This window comes from Nicrophorus vespilloides, unplaced genomic scaffold, assembly GCF_001412225.1.
Source record: "Nicrophorus vespilloides isolate i.1.1-1 unplaced genomic scaffold, Nicve_v1.0, whole genome shotgun sequence".
NCBI lineage: Eukaryota > Metazoa > Arthropoda > Insecta > Coleoptera > Silphidae > Nicrophorus > Nicrophorus vespilloides.
This window is the reverse complement of record NW_017098938.1, coordinates 19,176-45,758: the sequence shown is the minus strand read 5'-3', so window position 1 is coordinate 45,758 and position 26,583 is coordinate 19,176. Positions and strand designations below refer to the sequence as shown.

At 36.1% G+C, this 26,583-nt stretch overlaps 6 protein-coding genes across 9 annotated transcripts; 5 read left to right on the top strand and 1 right to left on the bottom strand.

Moving 5' to 3' along the window:
- Positions 1–2,270: 2,270 nt before the first annotated feature.
- On the bottom strand, positions 2,271–4,424 carry LOC108563624 (hairy/enhancer-of-split related with YRPW motif protein 1). The gene is made up of 3 exons (XM_017922358.1): positions 3,621–4,424; positions 3,336–3,553; positions 2,271–2,970 (listed from the first exon to the last, which is right to left on the bottom strand). Exons 1-3 carry the CDS (start codon positions 3,773–3,775, stop codon positions 2,369–2,371), a joined length of 975 nt encoding a protein of 324 aa, XP_017777847.1. The 5' UTR covers positions 3,776–4,424; the 3' UTR covers positions 2,271–2,368.
- Positions 4,425–7,433: 3,009 nt separating this feature from the next.
- On the top strand, positions 7,434–12,361 carry LOC108563626 (aspartyl/asparaginyl beta-hydroxylase). Of its 2 annotated transcripts, XM_017922359.1 has the most exons (12): positions 7,435–7,668; positions 7,780–7,974; positions 8,026–8,657; positions 8,719–8,791; positions 8,881–8,955; positions 9,225–9,338; positions 9,392–9,802; positions 9,875–10,002; positions 10,391–10,625; positions 10,679–11,019; positions 11,072–11,559; positions 11,617–12,361. In XM_017922359.1, the coding sequence occupies exons 1-12, from the start codon at positions 7,617–7,619 to the stop codon at positions 11,765–11,767; spliced, it is 2,895 nt and encodes a 964-aa protein (XP_017777848.1). In that variant the 5' UTR covers positions 7,435–7,616; the 3' UTR covers positions 11,768–12,361. The 2 variants fall into 2 exon arrangements, with proteins under 2 accessions (XP_017777849.1, XP_017777848.1); XM_017922360.1 differs by lacking the exon at positions 8,881–8,955 and having other exon boundaries at positions 7,434–7,668.
- Positions 12,362–12,798: 437 nt separating this feature from the next.
- LOC108563627 (CSC1-like protein 2) lies at positions 12,799–15,424 on the top strand. Its single transcript, XM_017922362.1, has 2 exons — positions 12,799–12,959; positions 13,016–15,424. The coding sequence occupies exon 2, from the start codon at positions 13,025–13,027 to the stop codon at positions 15,227–15,229; it is 2,205 nt and encodes a 734-aa protein (XP_017777851.1). The 5' UTR covers positions 12,799–12,959; positions 13,016–13,024; the 3' UTR covers positions 15,230–15,424.
- Positions 15,425–15,598: 174 nt separating this feature from the next.
- LOC108563630 (rho GTPase-activating protein 39) lies at positions 15,599–18,274 on the top strand. The gene is made up of 4 exons (XM_017922367.1): positions 15,599–15,826; positions 15,883–16,415; positions 16,471–17,135; positions 17,193–18,274. Exons 1-4 carry the CDS (start codon positions 15,804–15,806, stop codon positions 17,907–17,909), a joined length of 1,938 nt encoding a protein of 645 aa, XP_017777856.1. The 5' UTR covers positions 15,599–15,803; the 3' UTR covers positions 17,910–18,274.
- Positions 18,275–18,805: 531 nt separating this feature from the next.
- LOC108563628 (inosine-5'-monophosphate dehydrogenase-like) lies at positions 18,806–21,327 on the top strand. 2 transcript variants are annotated; one of them, XM_017922363.1, is made up of 7 exons: positions 18,806–18,966; positions 19,410–19,495; positions 19,554–19,602; positions 19,673–20,675; positions 20,728–20,884; positions 20,946–21,089; positions 21,145–21,327. In XM_017922363.1, exons 2-7 carry the CDS (start codon positions 19,410–19,412, stop codon positions 21,248–21,250), a joined length of 1,545 nt encoding a protein of 514 aa, XP_017777852.1. In that variant the 5' UTR covers positions 18,806–18,966; the 3' UTR covers positions 21,251–21,327. The 2 variants fall into 2 exon arrangements, with proteins under 2 accessions (XP_017777852.1, XP_017777853.1); XM_017922364.1 differs by lacking the exon at positions 18,806–18,966 and adding an exon at positions 19,121–19,252.
- A 187-nt stretch (positions 21,328–21,514) lies between these two features.
- LOC108563629 (5'-nucleotidase domain-containing protein 3) lies at positions 21,515–26,331 on the top strand. 2 transcript variants are annotated; one of them, XM_017922366.1, is made up of 6 exons: positions 21,515–21,846; positions 21,991–22,166; positions 22,233–22,460; positions 25,034–25,326; positions 25,394–25,721; positions 25,779–26,331. In XM_017922366.1, the coding sequence occupies exons 1-6, from the start codon at positions 21,699–21,701 to the stop codon at positions 26,133–26,135; spliced, it is 1,530 nt and encodes a 509-aa protein (XP_017777855.1). In that variant the 5' UTR covers positions 21,515–21,698; the 3' UTR covers positions 26,136–26,331. The 2 variants fall into 2 exon arrangements, with proteins under 2 accessions (XP_017777855.1, XP_017777854.1); XM_017922365.1 differs by having other exon boundaries at positions 21,516–21,846; positions 25,022–25,326.
- Positions 26,332–26,583: the final 252 nt, after the last annotated feature.

The window sequence follows — 26,583 nt, the reverse complement described above, 5'->3', positions numbered from 1 at the left end:
TAACACTGTAATATATTATTTAATCTCAAACTAAAATACTTTCTTACTTTACAGATTATGAGCATTTCAAAACTTCAACAGTATAACGATTTTTTTTTTATTTCTAATATTTTCTTTGTATTAACTGCTTTGTTAATCTACCATAATTTATAAAAAGTTAAACATTTGTTTTGTTGCACATCTTGTAATGCACAGGCTTAAATGTTTCTGTTTCTGCCATAACAAACATATTTTTAGTATTTTTATATGCATAATTTGTTATTGTGGATTTTTTTTATTTTATTTTTTTGCTATTAAAAATTAAGGAAATTTATAATTAATAATATTTTAATATACAGTGGATACAGAGTTTAATCCGTTCAAAAATTTCCGGATTTTTACTTGTATAGTGAAATATTCGTATAGTAAAACATATTCAAAAATACACATAATATGTGTATAATATGTAATAAGTTTAGTTTCCACTTTATTCAAATTTTGATAATATCAAGTTGTGTAATAAAACATGTAATTCGAACTAAAAAATAGTAGATATTTGACTTGTACTAACTGTCGTACGCTAAACGAATGTACATTGATCGAACAGTAACTTTTCATATAAATATATACATTTACATAACACTATTTAAAATAACGCGACCGATATGTCTTTTATCTTACATTTTCATTTATAACAATAATAATAGAAAGGGTTATTGATCATAGGATTGTCCGCCTATGTTTCTGACATTATTGTAGGAATATTATACATTAGTTTCATCACAGGGCTGTAAATTTTCATGTACGTATTATCGAACATATATTTAAAGATTATATGTTAAGTGAGCGCTGATTATACTTAATATGTTTTTATTCAATTGTCATAGATGTAATAATATCTATTACATACATTTCTGAGAATTTAATTTAATTTGTTTTTCTTAATCGAATAATAATTATTAATTTATATTTACTAAATTTTGTATACAAAAACATATTTATTTTAATTGCAGTTATGTATAAAATTAATCACAAGAATATGAATTTGAGACTATGCTACTATCCATGATCTAATTCAATATAAATACGTACATATGAATGACAAATCTGTCAATTGATGCTTACAATCAAATATTTGGTTTAGATCAATTGTGGTTTTGTTATTTCACTTTTTGTGGATGAGTTCATCAAGTAAATTGCTATGTCAATGGCGTGTTTTGTGAAGCTGCATCGATGCGGCTCGTAAATCCGGATCGTTCGACCGGAAAATGGCAAAAATCATGGAGATTGAAAGAAATCGGTTTCGCACAATAATGGAATACCAAATGCAGACCAGCACGCATCACTGTATATGCAAACATTTGCCGGATTTATTATCACATCTGTGCGATTGAAAAAAAAAAAGAATAGAGAAAAAAGAATTAGCGCTACTCTCGCGAAAAGGGAGGAACTAATAAAATTGTTATTCGATACGTAATGGAAATCTAATTTGGGTAATTGGGTCGACAGGGCTCGAGTCATCCTTGGCTTTACGCTAGGTACTATCCCCCTTTGCCCTCCACTGGTGGCGTGTGCAACGAGGGGTAGGTGAGAGTCGGTCCTACGTCCATTTCCCACGTTAAGCCACCCCACGTTAAGTCGCATATTACTACAACCCTACAATAACTCAAAAACGCAACAATTTGCATTTCAACTCTTTTCTCTCTCTCTCTCTTTCAAACACACTCTAGTTTTATCTCTCCCTTTCCACACTCTCTCTTTTATTATGTACACACTTTTTTTTTCATTCAGTTTTTCGCATTTCCGGTCGACTTAAAGGATTACGCAACCCTACCCCTCGAAATTTTTGCGAAACCCGTAAAACTGGTATTCGCTCATGAGAACCTGCGAGGGCTCACGTGGAAAATGACCAAGACCTTTGTTCCGGTCAATGTCGATGCACGTGCATGAGTGTCCTCGTTACCCTTTTATCCTGCGCTTCTCACTGTTTCGGGGTAGAAGGAATGACGAAAGTGACGTTTTTTTTAAATAAATGCATTTTATTGCTGTACTTTGCAAGGATCACAATTGTCAAGTCACAAAAAGTATGATCGAAATATCAGTGAGATCAAATTCACACACAAATAAAAATAATAATTATTATATAAATATTTGTCGTATAAAAAATATGTTCGATTATTTTTTCTCCGTTTGTTTTTTTTGGTTAATTTTTGTTTATATTTTATTTACAAGTAATACTATATATCTTAAAAAAATGTTGTTATAATAAATAGAATAGGTACTATAGAGTGACTAATTAAATTGTTAAGCTTTGGGATTAAGCTGGCAATTCTTATAAATCTTATATACACGCAAGATAAGCTCGTATTTACAAATCGAATGGAATGTCTCAGTAGGCCACTTCAGCGCCCCACGGTCTGTAGGGCTTCATGCCTTGCGAACTGCCGTTGCTTTGGTTGTAGTTCTGATGAGGAGCCGGAATGCTGAATGAGTTTGGGGGGTACTGATGAGGGCTGTACCCCAAAGCCGATGAGGTGGTTGTGGTCAGCGGTGTCAAAACGGAAGTGGCTGGTGCCAACCTGGAGGAAATCAACTCTGGCGGAGCGACGGAAGTTTGGGCGCAGGACGTGGATAAGTCAGCGTAGTGGGGCGGAACGTCGTGCATATTCTGATGATGGATAGACTGCGTGGGATGCACTGAGCCGTGATTCGAAGCCGGTGATGGCGGAAGTGGCGGATTTAGAGGTGGCGGATAAGGTGGCTGTCCTGCTCCGTATCCCCAGGGTGCGCTTGAAGATTGTTTTGTTGCCAATTCCCTCTGGGCCGCGCAGCACTGCAGATGAGAAGTGAGCCTCAGCCTGAGAGGATTCTGAATATCCAGACCTTCGATCCTCTCGAGATATCTGGCCACTTCGGAAGCGCACTCCCTAAATCCCATTCCATGGTAATCCATAGCATACTTATGAGGATCATACGCGAATGAGTCCAATCCTAGAAAAGAAAATTATCGATATTAGTTTAGAACAGATGGTTTCGACCTGTTGAATGTATGTTAGTTTTTTTTCCCACGGGCCACCTGGCGTGGTTCCCACGCGAGGCGACTTAACCCTTCTTCATTCACCTGCGTTCAAGCCCGCCCGCCACTTACTACTACTAATACTACTACTACAAGTTCATTGAAAGCGCCGTGCAAGGAGGTATCCTTAAATATACGGCTTTTCGTGAACCGGAACCGGATTTTTGCTGCGTTGATTTGAAAACAGGTGGTCCACTACACATAAGATTTACAAGCTTGGTGGGCTCGATATAGTCCATTTCCACCAGCGTATACGGATCACAATAAAACTATAACTAACCTTTGGAGTGTATCATCTTCAGATGGTCAACTGTCATTTGCAGTATCTCAGCTTTCTCCAGCTTAGCTGATCCTTGTTTCTCGAAAGCACTGGGTACAAGTCGCTTCAGCTCCGATAAGGAAGTGTTGATGCGATCGCGACGCTTCTTCTCGATGACACCTCGGCGTTTCTTTCTGGAGAGCATTTGGCAACTATCGGTATCACCAGGTGATGTACATCTAATGATAAAGATTTGAAGAGATGTTAGAAATCGGAAGTTTATGGTTTAATTAAATTCAAACTCACTGTTCTTTGGATGATCCTTCGGAGAAGACGTCGTCGCAATCGTCACTCTCCGAGAGCGGCCTCTTGGCGGCCCTTGTGACCGGAGCCCAGGAGGACGATGCATTAGTGCCGGAGTATCCCCAATGGAGTGGCGGGTTCTGCGATAGGTGATCCATTGCGTTGATCACTGATGAGCACACACTTGTGATGGTTTTTGATAAGAGAGATCGGAAGGAAGTGGACGCGTGTCGGCGGAAGGTCGGAGCGTTGTAGCACACGCACTGGCCACGCTTGAATGTGTTGTGTCCCGTTGGTGCGACGGACGTCCCGACGTCGTCCTGACACGTTTCATCCCCACTATTCCGATAAACTACCCCCACTCAGCCGCTCCAGAAAGAACACACGCGACCCTTATACCCTTATACCTATGCTTTGCAGATAAGTTCTACAACACCATACATATACGTGTGTATTGTATTTGTCTCTCTTTCTATCCTTCGACCCTTCTGATGCACTCGTTCCAATTGCCACTATTACTATTAGGACTCGAACGCGTGTGTACCCTCCTAACCAAATATTCCCACACAAACTCGGAACTAATCAAATACAATACGCAAACTAATACGATACTACCATACCGCACACAAGCCTTTCGTTGCCTCTGCCTTATCTCTTCTCCGGTGGCCACTTAAGTACATTATCCTCCTTTCTTCAATTAACAAATTCACATTATCGTACTCACATTTTCGATTAACATTTCTCTATAGCATTTACTAAATGCAGTCTATTTATCATCGTTTAATAAAATAAACTTCAAAAGTAATTTATTTTTATTTTTTAAGAGTGTTTTAATAAACAACAAGCATAGAATCAAGGACCTTTTTCTTATTATATCAAATGTTAAAAATATGTATTGCTCCTAATTTGTGCTAAAGACAAAAAAAAATCCTACCCTAATACAGATTATAGACTATTAATAAATCAAGACTGTAATACCTCGTATAGTCCGGATAATCAGTGCTGTACAAATGATCACATGATATCACGAATATGAGAATAAAATCTTTTCTTTGTATGAAATTGTTGATCAGATTTTCTTACATATTCTCAATGAATATACAATATTTTGTTTTGCTTTTAATAATAGACTTTGGTAAACTAAATTAACACCTGCATTTTTAGATTGGCAATATATGATTTCACATATTATTTTTGTGTCGATCAAAAAAACGTATGAACCCAAGGGAAATATAAAAAAAAATGAACCGAACGCAAACAAACTTTGTATATCCATAATTGCATTATTGTGTTGTTTCATCTAAATATTATAATTCCTGTATAACTTTTGATTGCTATATAAAGTTTAGAGAACTAATTACAACAATACCTCGCAGAGTCCGGCTTCGATCAGTCCAGTTTGAAAATTTCAATAAAAATATTTTTAACTTTTATGAAATATTACATATTGAAATTGCAATGAATTTATTTTTTTATTTACAGAAGAAATATATTATAAGAATTATGTATTTTAAAAACAGATATATTTATATATAAATGTGAGTACATTGAATTATTTACGAATGGGTCATAGCAGGTTATCAACCTAAACCATTTCTGTCTGAAAGATTTCGATTATTAATAACAATTGAGCTGTAAGAATAACAAAAAATGAAGTCATGTTTTACAACTTATTTTTATGTTGGAATTGTCTATAAAAAAACATGAAATATTGTTTAGGAAACAAAATTGTTAAGTTTTAATTTTGTTTATAAAATTAAAAAAAAGGCAAAAATACGTAGGGCCATTTTTTATTTGTAAATATATATTAAAGAAAGATATTATAAAAACTGATATAGGGCAAAGTAGCAAATAAAATTTTAAATGTAAATATACGTTTTTTATTTAAAATCTTATAGAGATGAAAGTGATAAAGAAATCGGAAGTTGATAAATCTCGAACGGTTTGTCTCTATTAGCAAGGTTTACCCTCCCAATACTGGCTGGCTGTTGCGCAACACGACAATAACAGATCGCATGCGGCGAAGTGTGACCTCGACGCAAGATATCGAAGCACCGAATTTGGGGAGTTCTTCCGCATCCGCCAGATATCAGATATACCATCTGTTTCGATATAAAGGTTTCAGGGCACAAAGGTTGAGAAAATTTTGTAAAGAGGGAATTCGAAAGATGATTGCATTGAAATAGAATTTGTAATTTATATGACCAGCGTCTGTTTTGGAACATTTACAATTTAAAAAAAAAAGATCAAACATACTCTACCCCACATTTATTTCATATCAAATTACATATGTTTTGCTTGTTTAATGTATGCGACTATAAATTACAGGTAGTTCCCCAGATATAAAGCATTTACATATCAACCCTTCAGTGTAAAGTCGAATATCATATAAGTAATATCAAATAAAAGTCGAAGAACTTTTTAAGTAGAATACATTCAAGATATTTTTTAAATTTACTTGTTTTTTTATATTTTTTGTTTTGTCCTACCAACATAGACAAACTTTACTATTATAATTAAAATTAGATGGGGCTTGCATTTATAATTTGTTAATTAGTTATTGGGATCACTGATTTTAATGATAAAAATAAATAGATATTTGATACTTGTTTAATTATGAATGTATTTTTTTTATATTGAAGTGGAAATTATTGTGGGCGAAAAAAAATGTTTTTAATTAAAACTTTGGTCCACGATTGTATAATAGATCTGTATGGAGACGTACAGTAATTGTACGTTGATGAACAGTATATGATTATTATATAACAAGCGCTGATGCGAAATTGCGTGAAGCTTTAGATGTGGGCGCGTTTAATTGGCGTTTGGATAATAAACTGGAGCAAGTTGAACGGCAGTTAAAACAATGATGCAACGCGCGGAACACGTGTCCACGTCGAGTTGCACTTTCGTTACGAATTTAACAATTCATCGGATATGTCCCGTATTGTGCGTTTCCGCTCTTCCGTCACACACTCTATTTTGTTGTTGAATTATTTTTATTCTTCTGTTCGTTCTCCTGCAATAAAATATTTAAGACTCGGCGATGTGGGGTGTTCTCAAGAAGGGTTGAATGCGGAAACGATATTCGGCCCCACCGTTTTATGGTAATGGGACGTTTTGTGGGAAAGCCTTTGTGGTCCTACGTACCTGGACGCGTGACTCCTCTACACACTTACACCCCAACGCCCACATAGACTACCTGTTGTTTGGAAGGAGAATTCGCTTCCGCTTGTGCATTTTTTTTCATTCGTTTGATCCATTTTTTGTACTTCTTCTTCGGATCCTCCCGTTACTTAGAGGCACAGTTAGGTCTCCTTTACGATCGCAATGAATACATTAATATACGCTGAAAACAATCGCATTTCGTGGGGTGTTGTTATTAACACAATGATTGCATACTGGGGTGTGCCGCGGAGAGGGGTGTGTATCAATTGGAAGGATTTCTACCCTAGGCCGTGGGAAATGGGTAGAAGCGAGCGTCACACTGCCACGCGACCAGGCCAAGGCTTTGTCCTACTACTGTAGTATATATATATATATAACTGTTTGTCTATATATATATATATAAGTATATATGTATATATATATACATATAAATATATATTTTACATGAATGTATTTGTAGTGTAAATAAACGTAAAACTATAGCTTCTTCATCTTGTTCACCTCCTGAAAAATTGTATTCTGCTTGTGTAAAGAGCGAGGGGAAGCTGGAGGGAGTTGAGCCACGCGTCGGACCTCATGCGGCCGTTTTCACCGGGTTCCACTGGATCTCACTTTCATAATAATATTTTTAGTTTCAGGAATCGTGACAGCTCGGAGGAGTCCGGCGTCTTATAATAGTTCAAATTATTGTCAGAGGCCGCAGCCAGTGGGCCGCGGTAATTCTCAGCGAAAATAGACGTGGTCTACCATCAGGACCACGGGAGTATATGAGAGCAGTCGCCATAGCATCCAGCGCTTCCGCTTAAACCGCGATCACCGAACCGATCTCCCAGCATGTCGGGAGATCTGCAACCCAGGAAGCGACGCGAGAAGAAGAAAAAGAAAGGTGAGGAGATCATTGACGTCCGCACGGTGGTGTCCCTTATAAATGCATCGCGCCGTTGCCCAACTGCTTTTATTTATAGACTACGGAATCGACGGTATTTATACATTTCAGATGATGTCGAAGAGACAATCCATCCCCATTTCGTACGCACCCCGACACCACCCTCCGACGACCTCAACATCCACGTGCACAAGGATAGTAGTACCGGAGGTGGCCTTTGCGCCAAATTCGTTTTCTTCATCCTCCTAGGAATACTCGCCGTCCTTATTGGTCTCATCATCAGCGAGCATCGCGGACTCACCGACCGTAAGTTGTGATGTCTCTGTATCAATGATTACTAATGTTCCAGATTTTTAGTCGAAGCCACGGAATCCGAAAGTCGCTTTTCACATCTATTCGAAGGTTGGGTGGATAAAACTGCAGATCACGATGACCACGGTGAGCATCTACAAGAGTCACAGGAACACGACGAGGAGGATGATCATCAGTCGGAAGTGAGCGAAGAAGATGAACACGACGAGGAGCAAGCTAGTGAAGAAGATGACGATGCCAGTCATCATGACGACGAAGACGAAGATAATGTAAGTGACGAAGATGACGAAGATAAAATTAGTGTCGAAGAGAAAGTCAGCGACGAAGATAATGTTAGCGATGAAGATAATGTAAGCGACGAAGATAAAGTTAGCGACGAGGATAAAGTTAGTGATGAAAACGAGGATGATGACGACGATGATGATAAAATAAGCGAAGAGGTGGACGAAGAAGAAGGTAAAGCTAGCGATGAGGACGACAAAATTAGTGAAGAAGAGGACAAAGTGAGCGATGAAGCCGACGACGAAGATGATAAAGTCAGCGAAGAAGATATACAGCAGGAAAGCGAGGAAGCTGAAGAATTAAGTGAAGAGGTACTTGCCATTACCGAAAACGAAAGCAAGGAAGAAGTCAATGAAGATGACGATAAAAGCGCCGAAGATGAATTCAAAGAGAATGTATATAATGAATAGCAAAGGATGCGATATATTTTTAATTAATGTTTTTTATATATTAAAGATAGAAGAGCAGGACGATAATGAGGAGGAAGTAGAGGATGAAAAGGAACACGTAGAAGCAACAAACGAAGGCGGTAGGTGACACTCTATTTTTAAACACTAGTTAAGATATTTACGGCGATAAATCAGGAAATGCGAGTTTTTAATAGTCACTGTTTTGCAGTGGTTGTTAAATTCGGAGTCGGCGTCGCGATATTGGTCGTGGCATATGTTGTGCTGGTTAGAAAATGGAAATCCGGTCTGTAGCAATGTTGTCGCATGTGCCTGTTATTGTTGCGAATTAGTTGATTAATATTTCTTTTGTTTTTTTTTTCTTTCTTTTAATCCTTTGGCAAGAAACGTAGTCTATCTATATGTGTCTCCTCCGCTTCTATACTATGGCGCAACTAACAACTGGCATTTCCTGATCTTTAATATAAATATTTTTGTTGTTGTTGTTTTTCTGTGTTGTTGCGTATTAAATAATTGCTGCAAGTAAGTAGATAGTACTCATTTAAACGTATTTAGATAAGGTTGACGAGGTGCACGAGAAAACCACGGGCATAGACTTATCGCGACGTAATACCATTGTTGTGCCGCCTAAAGTCGAGGAAGTTGAACACGTTATCCTCAACGATGAAGGTATTCTGTCCTGCGGCGCTTTAGGAGTTGGATATTAATCTGGATATGTTTAGAGGAGGAAGTCGTAGAGCAAGAAATCAAGTTACACCCGAAAGTCAAGGAAGATTATCAACAGTTGCGAACGACCTATGAAAGGTCTCTGACTCCCGAAAGCGAACCAGAAAACTCATACGACGAGGAAGAGGTTGAAGATGTCGAAGATGTTGAAGAGGAAGAAATGGAGGAGGAGGAAGAGGATGAAGATTTGATCGAAGAAGAAGACGAAATGATCGACGACGAAGAGGATATAGACGAGGAGGAAGATATTGAGGAAGAAGAAGAAGATGAAGATATCGAGTCTATATCAGACGACCTCATAAAGAAATTTGAAGCGAAATATGGAAAACTGAATAAAGAGATGGATGATGAAGAGGAGGAAGAGGATTCGGAGGTTTACGAAGAAGAGGACGAATTTGAATGGAAACGTAATTTTAAGCGGCGGGATTTTTAAAAACCCTATAGAAACGAGTAGCTTTAGTACCAATTTCTTTTTTCAGACAAACAAGCCGACAACAAGGAACAGAAATCTCAGTCTGGGGCTCAGGACATGTACGAGTTCGATAACATCACAAGTTCCTATGATTACGCAATCAAGGATCAGTTGGATGAAAACGACCAACAGAACGTAAGAACTCTATTATAATATCATTGATATTGACACGAAAAAACTTATTATACAAATGTTGATAGGTGTAAACAAAAAAAAATATCCAATCCCATTTTAGTTTTGAATTAATTTGTTTGAAAATTTAGTGTGTTTTCTTTTTGGTTGAAATAATTTATTGTTGGATTGTTGTTTGTTTCGTTTTCTATATATAAAGTATTTTTGGTTCAATGGCGGTGGTTCTCTTTAGAAGGTTTCCGCACACAAATACACAACATCCTTTACTTTTTCGAGGGAATCCCCGTCGACGCTAATTTACATTTAATCGTGTTCTGTTTTATTTCGTTTTTATTTTTATTATTTTGTATTACCTTTTTTTTTTGTTCTGTGTTTAATTAACAATTAACAGAATTTTGCATTGGCTTTGGTCCGTTTTAACAAAATCCTAGACGCGCATCCGAAATCCCCTCGCGCTTTGTTTGGAAAAGCGAACTGCTTGGATCAACTAGCCGATAAGGAAAGAAGCAACGAATTGTTGAGGAAGTCCATCGACGTTTACCTGAAAATCTTGAACATGGAAGACGTACCCGATATATTATACCAGCAAGCAGCTGAAAGATGCATCAATCGCATGCGATTTATAGGTATGTATCAACAGTACAATGATATAATTTGTATTACCTGTGTTGTTTCATAGGTTTCTATGGAAGAGCCATTTCCGTCCACAACTTATTAATTCGAAGATTTCCGGACGAAATCAAATTCAGAAATCAATTATCTATTACTTATTTAACCGTCAATAAAATTAAAGAAGCAAGATCTTTGCTGGTTGATACTTTGCGCCGATGGCCAGATGATGGTGTAGCATTAGTTCACTATGGATTCATCTTGAAAGTATCTGATAATAACTTAAAAGAAGGCATGAAATACTTAGCCAAAGGCTTAAATACTAAAGCTGAAGGCGTTGTTGATGGTCGATTCTATTTCCATTTAGGCGATGCTTTAACAAGATTGGGAAAACTTAAACAAGCGCAAGATGTAAGTTTTTATATCAATCCATGTTTATAGTATACAATAACCAGTCTAATAGGTTTTCATAGATGGAGTCGCAAACAAAGTCTTCCTGTCCCTCTACCAGAGATCACTGTACAACGTAAATCGATTAACTGGTAAACCATGGTGGAGCATTGGAGATTTACCTCGATATCAACAATTCTTCAAATCATTAGAAGCAAACTATAAACTTATCCGAAACGAAGGTACTAACGCATTAAATGGTAAAGGATCGTTTCAAGACGAAGCTGAAAATCTACGTGACAAGGGGGATTGGAAACAGCTCGAATTGTACGCGAGAGGCGTTAAGAATAAGGACAATTGCAAACGGTGTCCTTTCACATGTAAATTAGTAGAATCTTTATCAGATGCCACAGGTTGTAGACGCGGTCAAATTAAGTTCAGCGTGATGCATCCTGGCACTCACGTCTGGCCTCACTGCGGTCCTACAAATTGTAGGCTAAGGGCGCATCTTGGACTTGTAGTACCACCAAAAACCTACATTAGGGTGGCACAAGAAACTAGGTATTTGTCATACTATAACGAACTCAAAAGAAAAAATAATAATGAGATTTGTTCTAGATCCTGGAGAGAGGGGAAGGTATTAATCTTTGACGATAGCTTTGAGCACGAAGTATGGCATAATGGTACAGATTTCCGATTGGTCCTCATTGTAGACACCTGGCATCCAGAGTTAACAGTAAAGGAGAAACGGACACTCTCCTCCATATAAATCTCATCTACATATTACCATTTTTATATCACGTTAAATATAATATTCATTTTTTGTCATTGTTTCACCTCATTTAATACAAAAATCAGTCTTCCTATGATCAAATTCGATAACTTCTTTGAAATACAATTTTTACTAATAATGCTAGTAACCAAAGCTTTGTATTTAAATGCATACAGACAATATATTTTTTATATATAAGAATATATTATAGTAAAAATATTATAGTTCTACAATATTATTGAACCTTCCTTGTTGAAAGGTTTTTTTTTGTAGCATTGTGTTTATTGTCTTACTACTATTTTATTATACAATTAATATTGATAATTCATTATAATATTTCGTTTAACAAATCTTCTATTATCATCATTACATACATTTGTATTTTATTTATATTTGCACAAATGTGTAAGATGAACATTGGCAAATTTCATTGCTATTTATTATTATTATTTTCACATAGTTATCTCAATAATATTCTAGAATTTCAGTTTTTTTTTTTCATAATTGTAGCCAAAAATATTCGCATATATAATTGTTATACAATAAATGTTTATTTTAATTTTTCTAGTAAAAGAAAGTTATAGTTATGAACAACCTTTAGTTTATTCAATATTGAAGGAAACTGAAATAAAGTCCTTTTTTTTTCAGAAATATAAAGAAAAAGGTTGAAAGACTGAAGCCCATACATATTATATAATTGTATCTAAAAATGTCTTGATATAGGCAGGAATGGACTGTTAACTTTGGGCGCCTGGGCTAACACTGTTTGGAGGCCCTGGATATACACATTTGTACCACCTTAGTTGAGATAGGTAGCACCATCTGTATTAGAAAGGATGACCTATTTATAGTGTATATAATAACTTATTCTCATGTTAGATGACTTCCTATATACATCACATTGTATGTTAATAAAACTACGATTTATATTCGTTATATACTACAGGATTTATATATTATTCAAATAACATAAAGCTATATTTTTTAAAAATATTAGATTTTATTGTTGTTCAAGATGACTAACAATGAGTAATATTGCCACGAAATTGACAGCGCCTGTCAGAAATATCATGGCTGTTTTTAGTGGTGTTTTAACACAATTTTAAAGTGCACATTATAAAATGTTTATATAATATTTGTTTGCTCATAATATTGCAAGAATATTTCAACACAAACCTAAAATTGATTCGTAAGCTCCAAATTGATTGACAATTACATGTAACCCTAATATTAATATCATTTCAGACTAATAAAATGTTTATCGAGTATGAGAATGACACCTGCCTCAATGTGAAGCGCATAAATAAAACATCTATTGGAAACGTATATGAAGGCATACCTGAAACATTGCTACTTAATTTTATGTCATGGTGTCTGCTCCTTGTAATATTTGCTATTTTGAGGAACAAAGCTTGGGATTATGGGAGATTAGCTTTGGTGCAAAGCGAGAAATGGACCCAATTATTCTACAAGAACACAGATGAGGCAATAGCAATAGATGAAACCAATCCAGAAACCTCATTGATTACTGATGCTGGCTGCTCATGGTTTCCAACAATATTCACCATCAACAACCAGAGGATCTTTGCACGTTGTGGACCAGATGCATCACACTACTTATCATTTCAGAAGCACTTGCTGATACTAATGATGGTTATTTCAGCAGTATCCATATTTATTATACTGCCAGTGAATTTCCAAGGCACATTGCAAGGTAATGAATATACATTTGGGCATACAACATTAAGTAATTTGGAGCCTACTTCATTATTGCTTTGGGTGCATGTCATTGCATCTTTTGCCTTTGTTCCAATAACTGTTTTGATAATGAGGAGGTGTTCAAGTAGAATACCAAGCACCACAAAATTATCCTCGCGCACAGTTATGGTAACTCATATTTCACGTAGTCACAGAAATGAGGATGATATAAAAAGTTACTTTGCTTTGAGATATCCAACTATCCAAATTAAAGACGTCAAAATTGCCTATAAGATTAAACGTCTGATGGATATTGAGAAACAGCGTGCAAAATCACACGATGCCAGAATGTATTGCCTTACTAATCACGAAATTAATATGAAATTACAACCAATAGGTTGCATATTTTGCTGTCCATGGAAGACTGTGAATGCTTTGAATTTTTATAGTCAGGAAGAAGAAAGGTTAACTAATTTAGTTATACAAGAAAGAGCAAAAGCAGTTGGATTTCCATTGGGTATTGCCTTTGTAACAGTGGAGACTGAGAATGAAGCGAAGTGCATCATTGACACCTTTCAACCAGGAACATTGAGAAATTGGAATATGTTGAGAGCACCATCACCATCCGACATTAATTGGGAAAATTTACAAATATCTACTAGATACTGGTACTCCAAAGCATTTATTATTAATGCTATACTATTCATATCGCTTTTCTTCTTAACGACGCCTGCTATTATTGTCAATATGATCAATACGCATACAACAGTACAAGAGAATATTATGAAGTCGTTTAGTCCAATTCTAGCTGAATTTGTACCCACACTTCTGCTGCTAACCATGTCAGCCGTGTTACCAGTGTTTGTAGCTTACACGGATCAATGGATGTCCCATTGGACAAAATCCAAACAGAACCATGACACCATGCTTAAAACGTTTACGTTTCTCCTTTTCATGGTATTAATTTTACCATCGCTTGGATTAACCAGCGCTCAAGCATTTTTGGAATCATCTTTGCATACAACAAATGAAACGCTTCGATGGGATTGCATATTTCTACCTGACAAAGGAGCGTTCTTCGTGAACTACGTAATCACGTCAGCGCTTATTGGAACTGCACTAGAGCTATTGCGATTCCCGGAATTGGCTATGTACGTATGGCGATTGCTCTTGATGAGATCTTCTGCGGAAAAATGTTCGCTAAGGAAAGAAATCCTGTCAGTGTTTCCTTTCGGAATCCACTACGCCTGGAGCTTGCTGATCTTTACCGTTACCACCGTTTACAGTTTGATTTGTCCTCTTATAACACCGTTCGGTATGCTGTATTTAATCTTAAAACATTTTGTTGACAAGCACAACATTTACTACGTTTACAAACCGATTACAATGTGCGGAGAAGGCCAACAGATACATGCTTCAGCAGTTACAATGGTTAGAGTAGCCATCTTCATCTTGCAGCTTACGATGGCCGCCTTCGCTGTCGTTCGAGGAGGAATAACAACAATGTCCATTATAACATTACTTGGACTATTTTCTACCCTATTTTTCTTTTTCATGCTGAGTCCGTTCCCGTCGTGTGCTCCAAAACAAAATAACAGCATAGCAAACATCCCGGAAGTCCATGACCAGTATATTGCACCTGTCCTTATCAGCTCTGAAAATTTGGTCCATTCCGATAATGGTGCTACTTCGATACATTACGGATCTTCTAGTATTAATGATTTCGGCAATTTATCTACAAACGGCGAATCCATAGCATGAGTAGGAAATCTTCTAGTTATCATCTCTGAGGCTGTGAGGATGTAAATTAAAATATGGGGTAGCTAATGAATTTGAACCACGAAGAGGATTTCTATTCACATAAAGCTTTAAAACAATTCTAATGAACAATAACTTATTTTTATATTGTAGACATGTATGTATAAAAAGTATTGTATTATTTTAAATCGCGGTTTATTAGAGAAATATTTTAGTATTAATATTAGCTAATTATGCCCATATGTAATATATAACTAAATAAATGATTGAAGCAATAAATATTTGAATTATCTGAACTGAAGTTGGAGATGGTCAAGCTGCGTTGCCAATAGAAAGAAATAAGTTTTGGTTGGTAGTATTTAAGTAGCGGTGGCCCACTTCAGTTGATTGTAGGTCAATAATACCAATTGTCGTTGCTTGTTATGGTTTTGTTTTTATTATGTATAGATTTGGTGAAATGTAGTAGACAAGTGTGAAAGGAGAATGCATTAAGGACATCGAAACTACGTTTAAACCATGCAATGTTTCCTGGTTAAGGTTGTTAAAGATCCCAGAGCAGTACAAATTATGTTAAAAAATGGCTTCTAGCACATTCAGGCAGTATTTAATCAATATTTTTTCGTAGACACACCCGCGCTAAACAATTTGTATTTTAGGGTAGAATGGGTGGAAATAATAGAGCCCAAGACTGGGGAGCATATGTACGCAAATTTAGCCACAGGAGAGTGTGTGTGGGATCCACCAGAAGGAGTGCCAGTGAAGAGGACTGACTCGAATCAGTGGTGGGAACTATTCGACTCAAACACAGCAAGATTTTATTACTATAATGCAAGCACTCAGATAACAGTCTGGCATAAGCCAAGTAACTGTGATATTATACCTTTAGCCAAATTGCAAACATTAAAACACAATACTGATTGCACTCCGGCAGCTACAAGTCACCAATCAACACAAACTGGTGAATCAGCTGGCAGAGGTCCAGTGTTGAGTTTGAGTGCTAGCACACCACAATTTCGACGCAAATCCAGTGAACTTTGTAGAAGCAGCAGTTTCAGTCAACGCAGCACAGAAGGACCACTGTACTCAAATTGGCATGACTCACATCTTCTACCCCTCGAAAATTTTCTACTTAACAATAGCAGAGATTCAGATAGTGAACACTCAGATAGTGGAAGTGAATCTTTGACTGGTAAAATATATTTTATTTAATTATTACTTTATTAATTAAATTTGCTTATTTGTAGGACATGAACCAGATAATGAAGATTCAGATCAATCAGAAGGCAGTTATTTGCCGCATAAATTGCGCCCCGTGGAATATCTTAATTTGCCAGCTTCAGTCACCGAGCCGCCACCTAGGGAAAGAGCTCCTGCGCCACCTCTTAAACCATTGGCCGAGCCGCCGTTTCAGCCAGAGCGGGAAGCGGATATGGAGAAGTTTGCTGCGGATAATTTGAATTTAGGTGCTCGTGGCTTATTCAGACGCAAAACAAGTATACGCGATCTTTTGAGTTGGTCATCTAGAGCGCTTCAAAGGCCACTGTTGGCATCCAGCAAGACGGTAACCAAGCAGGCGTTAGAGATGTTCAGACATGTTCAAGTGTACATGGGAGATCGCAAGGCAAGGCCCGACGTTTCTCTAAATTCGGTCCTCGTTGAAATCCTCAATGCAGCGCACACGCAAGCCTTATTAAGAGATGAACTTTACGTGCAACTGTGTCGACAAACGACACAGAACAACCAGAAAGAATCTCTACTGCGCGGTTGGGAGTTGTTGACCATTGCACTGAACTTCATTCCACCATCGCCTACTTTTCAACCAGCCCTTTTGGGCTATTTGAACAGACACAGGAATCCTACGTTTTCCAAAGTCTTCCCAGATGTAAGCCGATGGCCCATACACGTACAAGTATGTTTACCGGTAGTTAAGGTGTCTGAAAATTTAATGCCCAACGTTTTGTTTTAGGTGAACCATTACGCGACTGTAGCGTGCCAAAGGTTAGAGCGAATTGGATCCGGCGGTAAGAAGACGGCTCGCAGACCGCAGCTGGACGACATCGAAGCAGCACGAACCCAAATCTTCCAAGCTAGTCTATTCGGCAACACTCTTAGGGAAGTGATGCAGCTACAGGCAGCCCGGTGGCCGAACCGGAAACTCCCTTGGCCCCAGGTGGAGCTATCGAAACAAGTGCTGAAACTGCAAGGTCTAAGAACGGAAGGTATATTCCGCGTATCTGCGGACGTCGATGAAGTAGCTAGGCTGAAGGGGCAGATGGACAGGTGGGAGCTGAGCGAACCCAGCGACGCCCACGTACCAGCCAACCTGTTGAAGCTCTGGCTGAGGGAACTGTACGAGCCCTTGATACCGGACATCCTTTATCCCGAATGCGTTGCGGAACCTATGACTACTAGAAGAGCTTGTGATTTAGTACTACGTTTACCTACACTACATCGCTTGGTCTTGTGCTATCTGGTACGCTTCCTGCAGACATTCAATAAGCCGGAAGTAGTGCAACATACCAAAATGGACGCTTCGAACCTGGCAATGGTTTTCGCTCCGAACTGCCTGAAATGCACGGCCAGCGATCCGCGTACCATGTTTGATAACGCGAGAAAAGAAATGGCTTTCATGAGGTGCCTCATCCAAGCGTTGGACACCGAATGTGTGCGAGACATGATCTGACCTTACAGAATTTCTTGCAAATAAACAATGCAAAAAGTAATAATATGAAAGACCCGGCCCCCAAATATAACTCCCCCAGTTCCAAACATACACCCCCAAAATGTATCCGTCTGTATATGTCTGTAACAGTGTTGTTCTGCATCTGGACCGCAAAAGTAATACCAATTAATTGTAACACCAATACAAGATTCTGTTTTTATGCCCTAGAGAGACTTTCCTTTTTACGCGATCTGTATTTTTTTTTAATTTCTTTGACTAAATGACATGACATAGTCAGTAAGCTTAAGCAACAAATTAGATAAGAACAAACTATGACAAAAAATGTTTCACGTCTTCTGTAACATTGCGTATAATTTGATATTCGTCATTAATTATTATTTTTTTATATTATATATAAATATAAAGTCTAAATTGTTTAAAGCATAATTCATTACTATTTCAAATAACCAAACGGCAATTCTCTACCATTTTTATCCATCCAGATCATAGCACATCTATGATATGCATTTGACATGTGGCTACAAGTGAATAGGTCCATGATACAATTATACACATTTGTATAATGATTTCATTGTATTATAATACGAATATACACCGAGGAACATGCGAAATTGAGTTTTCTTTTTTAAATAATAATTTGATTTTAATGAATTTGCTTTATTTAGGGATTATTTATTTTTTTATATCTGCAGTGTATCAGCTTAGAGTAAGCAAACTGGTCTTTTAAAAAGTTCTTTGATATTATTAATATATTTTTATAAATATAACGCAATACTTTTAAATGAGGAATAAGCTTTGACCGGAAGTTATGAAGAACCATCTGGTTTGGTCTTGCTAATTTCTATTTTTTTTTAAGTGTTGGCTACAGTGGTATGAAACTGTGCACCACGCGCTCTCTCTAAGTCTACTGAAATATACCTGCTATAAATCCATCGTGCAACCTCAGATTATAGTCACGAACGTTGTTAAGTACACAAGAAACGTTCAGTTTTTTAAAATAATTTAATTTTAATCGTTTGACAAATATAAGAGTGTTTATTTTTTAAATTGTAACAAGGTAGGTGTCTTTAAATCCTATTTGTTCTCAAGAATTTTAATGTTATTGATTCTTAAATATAACCTCATCAGCACGTGGAGCAACCGGTTCTTAGTAAAACTTCGGAGCTCTGCGTGCTTTACGTGTTGACATTAAGTAATTAATGTTCAGCTGCTCATTAAGAAATGCGCAATTACTTGTAACACGCGAAATGTTTAAAAACCCTTCGTCGTAAAGTGTATTTTGAAATTAATGTCAGACATTCGACCATCTTTTAAGAAAACATTGAAAATAAATTGAACGTAGTGTAAGCAAAATAACTTATTTATTGTTGTTTTAAAGCAGAATCGTTTATTTGCTTAGATGTACTGTTTATTTATAAATTTCGTAAACATTGCTAAATATAGAATTTTGTTTATTTATTCAAGGAATATTTGATAACATTGCAAATTCACACATTTCAGATGTCCAACGGTGATATGGACAATTTACCTGAAGATGGCATGACTGCCAAAGAGATGATCACATCCGGCAATGGCCTTACCTACAAGTAATATATAAATAATACTTTTCAGTTCATTATTAATTGTCAATATTTATTTTTTTAGTGATTTTATAATTTTACCTGGATACATTAACTTTTCTGCTGACCAAGTGGTAAGTATTTTTATAACTTTTATGCTCGTTGATTTTATATAATTATATATATTTGATTTATTTTATTTAGGATTTATCGTCTCAGTTGACAAAAAATATTATATTAAAAGCACCACTAGTTTCTTCTCCAATGGACACAGTAACTGAATCTAACATGGCCATTGCTATGGCTCTCTGTGGAGGAATTGGTATTATACATCACAATTGCTTGCCAGAATACCAGGCCAATGAGGTACAAAAGGTCAAAAAATATAAGCATGGATTTATCCATGATCCAGTGGTGCTGTGTCCAACAAATACAGTTCAAGATGTACTGAACGTAAAAAAAGAAAAAGGATTCTGCGGTATTCCAATTACCGACACTGGCAAACTTGGTGGTAAATTGGTAGGAATTGTGACATCCCGTGATATCGATTTCATGGAAGGTAGATCAAACTACACAAAGATCACTTTGGATCAGGTGATGACAACGGATTTAGTGACTGGACAAGCGGGTCTTAATTTGCCACAAGCTAATGCTATTCTCGAAAAGAGCAAGAAAGGAAAACTGCCAATCGTTGATGAAAAAGGCAATTTAGTAGCTTTGATGGCGCGCACCGACTTAAAGAAAGCTCGTAGTTATCCTTTTGCGTCGAAGGATGAGAACAAGCAACTCATTGTGGGAGCCGCCATCGGTACTAGGCCTGAGGATAAAAGACGTTTGGGCATCCTTGCCCAAGCTGGTGTTGACGTCGTGGTATTGGATTCGTCACAAGGAAATTCAGTGTACCAAATTGAAATGATTAAGTTCATTAAAGAAACGTATCCAAAACTTCAAGTCATCGGTGGCAATGTTGTCACAATTAAACAAGCCAAAAACTTAATTGAAGCAGGAGTTGACGCTTTGAGAGTAGGCATGGGCAGCGGAAGCATCTGCATAACACAAGAGGTGATGGCTGTAGGCCGACCACAAGCAACTGCTGTATATAAGGTAGCTGAGTACTCAAAGAACTTTGGCGTTCCTATAATTGCCGATGGTGGCATTCAATCCATTGGCCACATTACGAAAGCGCTTTCATTGGGCGCATCTACAGGTAAAAGGTTTTATGATGTAAAAATGAACATCTCTAAATTCTATACTTTCAGTTATGATGGGATCATTGTTGGCGGGCACTTCCGAAGCCCCAGGTGAATACTTTTTCTCAGATGGAGTCAGGTTGAAGAAGTATAGAGGTATGGGCAGTCTCGAAGCCATGGACAGGAAAGACGCCATGGGTTCTGCAATGAACCGATACTTCCACAAGTAATTTGAACCCAACAACCGATAAATTTAATGTGCATAATTATTTATGTTTTCTTTACAGCGAGATGGATAAAATGAAAGTCGCCCAAGGAGTCAGCGGTTCAATTGTCGATAAGGGATCTGTCCACAGATTCGTGCCGTATTTGCAGTGTGGTCTCAGGCACGGTCTTCAAGATATCGGTACTATGTCATTAACCGAACTCAGGTAATTATCGACCTTCTAAATAATTATATAAAATATTTAAAACTGTCCATTTCAGGAGGTTGATGTACGTGGGAGAATTGAAATTTGAAAGGAGAACTTATTCTGCCCAACTGGAAGGAAACGTACATGGTTTATTTAACTATGAAAAGCGTCTATTTTAAAGCATTCCTACTCTATTTTGTTATTGCATTTGCATTTTATTTTTCGCATAACGACCATATTGTTATAATTTATACTATTTGGAATATATTGTAACTTAATAAATGTTTTAGAAATAATTCCAACCTAACTCGTTTTTTTTTTTTAATAATACAAATATCCATCATATTTCTTTTTTTTGCTTCCTTTGATAGATTTTTTTTAATAATATATTTTTGATTGAGTGCGAAATTTTGAAATCCGGTGTAATTCGCAACACGTGGTGTCCTTCCTAACAACTAGAAATAGCCTTTGATGCCCTTCAAGTTCATAAATAATAACATTTAATCAGATGTACTATGCAACGCATGCGTCGCAACTCTTGATGGTTCGTAATTGGCAATAGGATAGGGGATTAGCGAATCAGATTTCGAATGAAAATTGACAACATTTCGATTGCTCTCGATCGATATGATGCTATGCGGTTTTGTGCGCTCTTCTAATGCATCGAGATTGTTCCTTGGGGAAGGACTCGAATGGATAGGTAAGCGACAACGAAGGACCCACACCGTCGCTCGCCTGGAAGCCGCTTACAAGAGGATCAAAGACAAGTGCAAATGTGAGTGTCATGAACTTATATCATCACCGGAACGAGATAAAAAAAAACACAATCCATTGTCCTTTCCTTCTGAACCGTAACCAGCCGGATCTAACCTCATTCGTTCCTCACAATTAATTACGATAATAAACATACTGATTACAGCCAAGAAGCTTCCCAAAGATGTTAATGTGAAGGCTGTGTTTGCTTGCAATGAGCTTGATCTGAAGGAAGTCAAGGTTTATGGCTTCGATTATGATTACACCCTTGCTTGCTACAAGCCTTCCATGGACTATCTTCTTTATAACTTAGCAAGGCAGACTTTAATCGAGCAATATAAGGTAACACATGATCTTGTACATGCCTAGGCAACCCTTCTATTTCTTGTTTTCTTTTTCCATATGCAGTATCCTAAAGAGATTGGTAAATTGGAGTACAAGCCAGGATTTGCAGTTAGAGGCCTTCATTATGATATTGAGAAAGGCATACTCCTCAAGTTGGATTCTTTCCTGCAGATACAGTTTGGCTCTGTGTATAGAGGCTTGACTCCATTATCCACTGAGGAAGTCTTGCATTTATACAAGAACAGAATAATACCAATAGCTTATGTGGAAGGGCAATCTAAAAGTGGCCAGGTAGATACTCATTACATTTTCTTTCTAAACATTTCTCACACCAATCAAGTAACAACCACTAAATCTGATTCATTATTGATATTTGTTCTCACAAAATTAATAAAATTTTACCAATTAACAAAAATAATCAATTCTATTTTCAAAATATCAAAGTTTTATAATCTTAGGTCAAGCTATAATACTAAGACCAACAGCGACGTTCGCTATTAACAGCAAAATACAAAATTGTGACACAATTATGATAAAACTTCATAATTATGTCAAGGCCTGTACAAACAGGAGACAAGTTAATTGTTATTTTCAGTAATTATTTATTGATTTATGAATGCATCATATATTCCAATTATGATTGCAAATAATCTTATGCTGTAAATTAATCTACTTTAAATATGTTACGTAATTACTTACTTACGTAATTACAGTAAATCTTCTAGATATAATACATTCGCTTATTTCGAGAATCATTTCATTATATAATAAGTAAACTTATTTCGAAGTAGAATTAAGCAACTGTATGATCACAACTAAATTTATTTTCAACTGAATTCGTAGTAGCAATAGATTGATATTGATTGCAATTGATAACAATATTTATAGATAAAAGTGTAGTGATAATTGAACAAATAAATATAAGAAATTGAGATTTAAATTCTTTATTTATGAGTTAATTATCACAAAATTTACGCTCTGTGTGCTTTTTTTAAAATTAATATGAAACAACAAAGACTTCGGTCATTAGCCTATTTTATGCATATTCATATATGTTAATTATTTTTAATGATTACTGAAATTGTTGTTTTTGTCTAATTACAATATTATATTTAATTATTGCTGGGTTTAAAAGAGAGTCGTAAATTTCTAAAGGGGTGTGAAACCCTATTAAATTTCCATATATTTTTTATTATCAAGGGGTGCGTCAGATAAGAAAAATCGAGTGATTGTAATATTATAATGTATAGGATTCACTATAATTCCACAACCCAGTGATAAAACCATAACCTATTTGTATAAATAATTTACAGTCGATGTATATTTTTGCTAACGTACTAATTATAATACGTAACCAATAATTTTTACTATTGTAGAGGAGAAAAGCAATGTGCTAATTAAGCATAGCAGTAGGAAATAAGCTTGCATCTGCAGATCTTCTTTTGCTATCTTGGAAATGATGACTGTATTAAATTATGTAACAATGTATAGCACTGTATAGGTTTGAGCGGACGTTGTATAAAACATAATTGAATAAGAGGATAGAGTACCGCGTCATAAAAATTTATACATACATGAAAGGCCAAGGACAGTTTATTAATAAGTAAAAAAATCTATCTAGAAATTAACAAGTTGGTGCATTTTTAGTAATACATAAGTAAACACTTGAGGAGATTATGCATGAGATTAGTGGTACTTGTATTATACTGGTAATAAAAGGGATTGACCCTTTCTAACCAAATATTTTTACACCCTAGTGTTGGGATATTAAAGGTCTCTAAGGGGTGCAACCCTCCTAGTTTGTAGGGACTATATTTTTTAGTAAAGTATATATTATTTGGATCACAAAACGTAATCCAATTCTACGTTGAAATACATTTTAAATATTATTAATTAAGATTAATTAAGAAAATAATAATAGTATTTATAAGAAATAAAATAAATTAATTAGATGATGGTCTATTTATATAGTACAAAGGGGGAAAAGAAAATAATTGTTTGTATGCGGCGACCTAATGTAGGGTAGAATAGGGGTGAACACTTTTATGGTCTCAACATGAAAAATACCATTTAATATGACACTAGGGAATTTGTTCCTTATAGTTCCAATTTTTATAGTCTCGTATATCTCTCATAGTGCGGATTCGATCAGTCCGGATTCACTAATATTTTAATAATGATTTTCCTGATTTATTGCTCATATTTCTCAAAACTTAATTAAGAAGTACTAAAGTCCTTTAGGAAATGGGTAAAATGTTACCATCAAAAGCACTCTCTAAGGTCATATTATGAATATAAACTACCAATCTCAATGCTGACAGTTATAGTATAATGGTTATGAGATTTCAAGGATCTTTTCAAAGCGAATGTTTGTGAACCCCTACATTTAGTCTATTAAAAGTCAACGAGGGGAGCGTACACCCTATTATATCATCATTCCAGTGGTCATAATACGTTATATATTGATATTTAATAATCTGTTAGAGAAATAATGCATATTCATATATAATTTATATACAGAAAAATAAAATTTTGATAATATAAACACAACTGGTGTCAAATCTTTCCTTGTTTAAAAAATCTCAATGGATTTTGACTAATATATGTGTATTAACAAATAAAAATGCTTTTGTTTTATCATATAGCAATAGATGGGGTTCGTATGTGATAATTTCTTTTTTTAACAATGATTTAATATTTTTATAGTATGAAAAATGACATAATTCTACTAAATTATAAATTGATTGTTAAAAAAAAATAAGAATATTTTTTTTATGTTGAACTACATAACATATTTTAGACCTAACAACACATTCATTTATCATTTATGTGTAAGCTAATCAATTTTCTAGCTAATTTTGCAGGGATCTCATTCGAAGATGGTTCAACTAGCTGACTTATTTTCCGTTCCCGAAATGGGTTTGCTCTGCAATGTAGCTGATTATTTTGAGCGCAACCACATAGACTATCATCCTGAGATATTGTTCAGAGACGTCAAGAGTTCTGTGAAGAGCTCGCATCCGGTGATGCACAAGATCGTGTCACAGAACGTCTCCGATTACATAGAGGACAACAAAGATTTACGGTACTTCTTTGATCGTCTAAAAAGTGCCGACAAGAAGCTCTTCTTGGTTACGAACAGCCCTTACAAATTCGTGTAAGCGCAACAATTAAACTTTTTTCGCCGTTCCATAAATTCATGTGTCCTTGTTTCGTTTACGCAGCAACAAGGGCATGGAATTACTAGTTGGTACTAACTGGAAGGACTATTTCGATGTCGTCATTGTCCAAGCCAGGAAGCCGAGGTTCTTTACTGATGAGTCTAGACCAATCCGCGTGTACGATGAGCGTAGCGGAACTCACATTTGGGACAGAGTTACCAAGTTAGAAAAGGGCACTATTTATTATGAAGGTACTGTTAAACAGTTGCAAGAGTTGACTGGTTGGCGCGGTCATCAAGTCCTCTACTTTGGGGATCATCCTTACAGCGATTTAGCCGACGTCACCTTGGAGCACGGTTGGAGGACTGGAGCCATCATCAACGAGTTGTCAGTGAGTTTTCTTGTTATTTTTTTTTACTATCTTGTATTATTTGTATTGTTTGTTTAGCACGAGATCGAGACATTGAACAAGGATCAATTTAAGCAGGACGCAAATTGGCTTCAGATGCTAACTCAACTGATCGAGGATAATCAGGACTGCGAGGATGAACTCGAGCAGTTTGTGTTGGCCCAATGGATGGCGGAGCGGGATAAATTACGCAATGATATCAAATGCGTCTTCAACGAACAGTTCGGTAGCGTCTTCCGCACTTACCATAATCCAACTTACTTCTCTCGTCGTCTCTTCCGATTTGCTGATATTTATACTTCTAACATTACGAATCTTCTCAATTATTCCGTTAATCATACCTTCTATCCTAGAAGAGGCGTCATGCCTCATGAATATATTTCATACTTTGTCTAAGCCAAAATCTACGTGAATCCGAAATGTGCCTCGAACGTATACTAACTACCATTCTATCGATGAAGACTGTATTAATTAATATCAGAGCCGCTGTTCTCTAGTTTTGTAATCTTTTTGTTTTGTTTTTCTTTTTTGGAATGAAATTTGTGGCCAACTACAACAGATAATTCATTACAAGCCGGTAATAATTTCATTCACCTTTATTCGTTATTCTTCTTTGTCTACTGCGCTAAATATTATTAAATATAGATAATTATTTTTAATATATAGATATATACAAGCATATATTATTTTTCTGATATTTAATAATAATTTATTTGCAAATTAAATTATTTATAGACTTTTTTTGTTAAATAGATCAATTGAAGAACATAATCATGTCTTTTATTAAACGAAAAAAAAATCATAACCTCTTGTCCCTCACATCCCTTTATTAAAATATATTATA

What these genes read in the sequence shown, in the direction of transcription:
- LOC108563626 (XM_017922359.1), top strand. Translation starts at nt 7,617, where the DNA reads ATGTCGGGAGATCTGCAACCCAGGAAGCGACGCGAGAAGAAGAAAAAG. An exon ending in GGACGAATTTGAATGGAAAC is followed by an intron (nt 9,803 to 9,874) that starts GTAATTTTAAGC and finishes TTCTTTTTTCAG; the next exon opens with ACAAACAAGCCGACAACAAG. An exon ending in ATGAAAACGACCAACAGAAC is followed by an intron (nt 10,003 to 10,390) that starts GTAAGAACTCTA and finishes AACAATTAACAG; the next exon opens with AATTTTGCATTGGCTTTGGT.
- LOC108563628 (XM_017922363.1), top strand. Translation starts at nt 19,410, where the DNA reads ATGTCCAACGGTGATATGGACAATTTACCTGAAGATGGCATGACTGCC. An exon ending in ACTTTTCTGCTGACCAAGTG is followed by an intron (nt 19,603 to 19,672) that starts GTAAGTATTTTT and finishes TATTTTATTTAG; the next exon opens with GATTTATCGTCTCAGTTGAC. An exon ending in ATGAACCGATACTTCCACAA is followed by an intron (nt 20,885 to 20,945) that starts GTAATTTGAACC and finishes TTTTCTTTACAG; the next exon opens with CGAGATGGATAAAATGAAAG.
- LOC108563627 (XM_017922362.1), top strand. Translation starts at nt 13,025, where the DNA reads ATGTTTATCGAGTATGAGAATGACACCTGCCTCAATGTGAAGCGCATA.
- LOC108563629 (XM_017922365.1), top strand. Translation starts at nt 21,699, where the DNA reads ATGATGCTATGCGGTTTTGTGCGCTCTTCTAATGCATCGAGATTGTTC. An exon ending in GGCAATCTAAAAGTGGCCAG is followed by an intron (nt 22,461 to 25,021) that starts GTAGATACTCAT and finishes TCAATTTTCTAG; the next exon opens with CTAATTTTGCAGGGATCTCA. An exon ending in AACAGCCCTTACAAATTCGT is followed by an intron (nt 25,327 to 25,393) that starts GTAAGCGCAACA and finishes TCGTTTACGCAG; the next exon opens with CAACAAGGGCATGGAATTAC.
- LOC108563630 (XM_017922367.1), top strand. Translation starts at nt 15,804, where the DNA reads ATGGCTTCTAGCACATTCAGGCA. An exon ending in TGGAAGTGAATCTTTGACTG is followed by an intron (nt 16,416 to 16,470) that starts GTAAAATATATT and finishes GCTTATTTGTAG; the next exon opens with GACATGAACCAGATAATGAA. An exon ending in GATGGCCCATACACGTACAA is followed by an intron (nt 17,136 to 17,192) that starts GTATGTTTACCG and finishes GTTTTGTTTTAG; the next exon opens with GTGAACCATTACGCGACTGT.
- LOC108563624 (XM_017922358.1), bottom strand. Translation starts at nt 3,775, where the DNA reads ATGGATCACCTATCGCAGAACCCGCCACTCCATTGGGGATACTCCGGC. An exon ending in GAAGGATCATCCAAAGAACA is followed by an intron (nt 3,554 to 3,620) that starts GTGAGTTTGAAT and finishes CTTTATCATTAG; the next exon opens with ATGTACATCACCTGGTGATA. An exon ending in GAAGATGATACACTCCAAAG is followed by an intron (nt 2,971 to 3,335) that starts GTTAGTTATAGT and finishes TTTCTTTTCTAG; the next exon opens with GATTGGACTCATTCGCGTAT.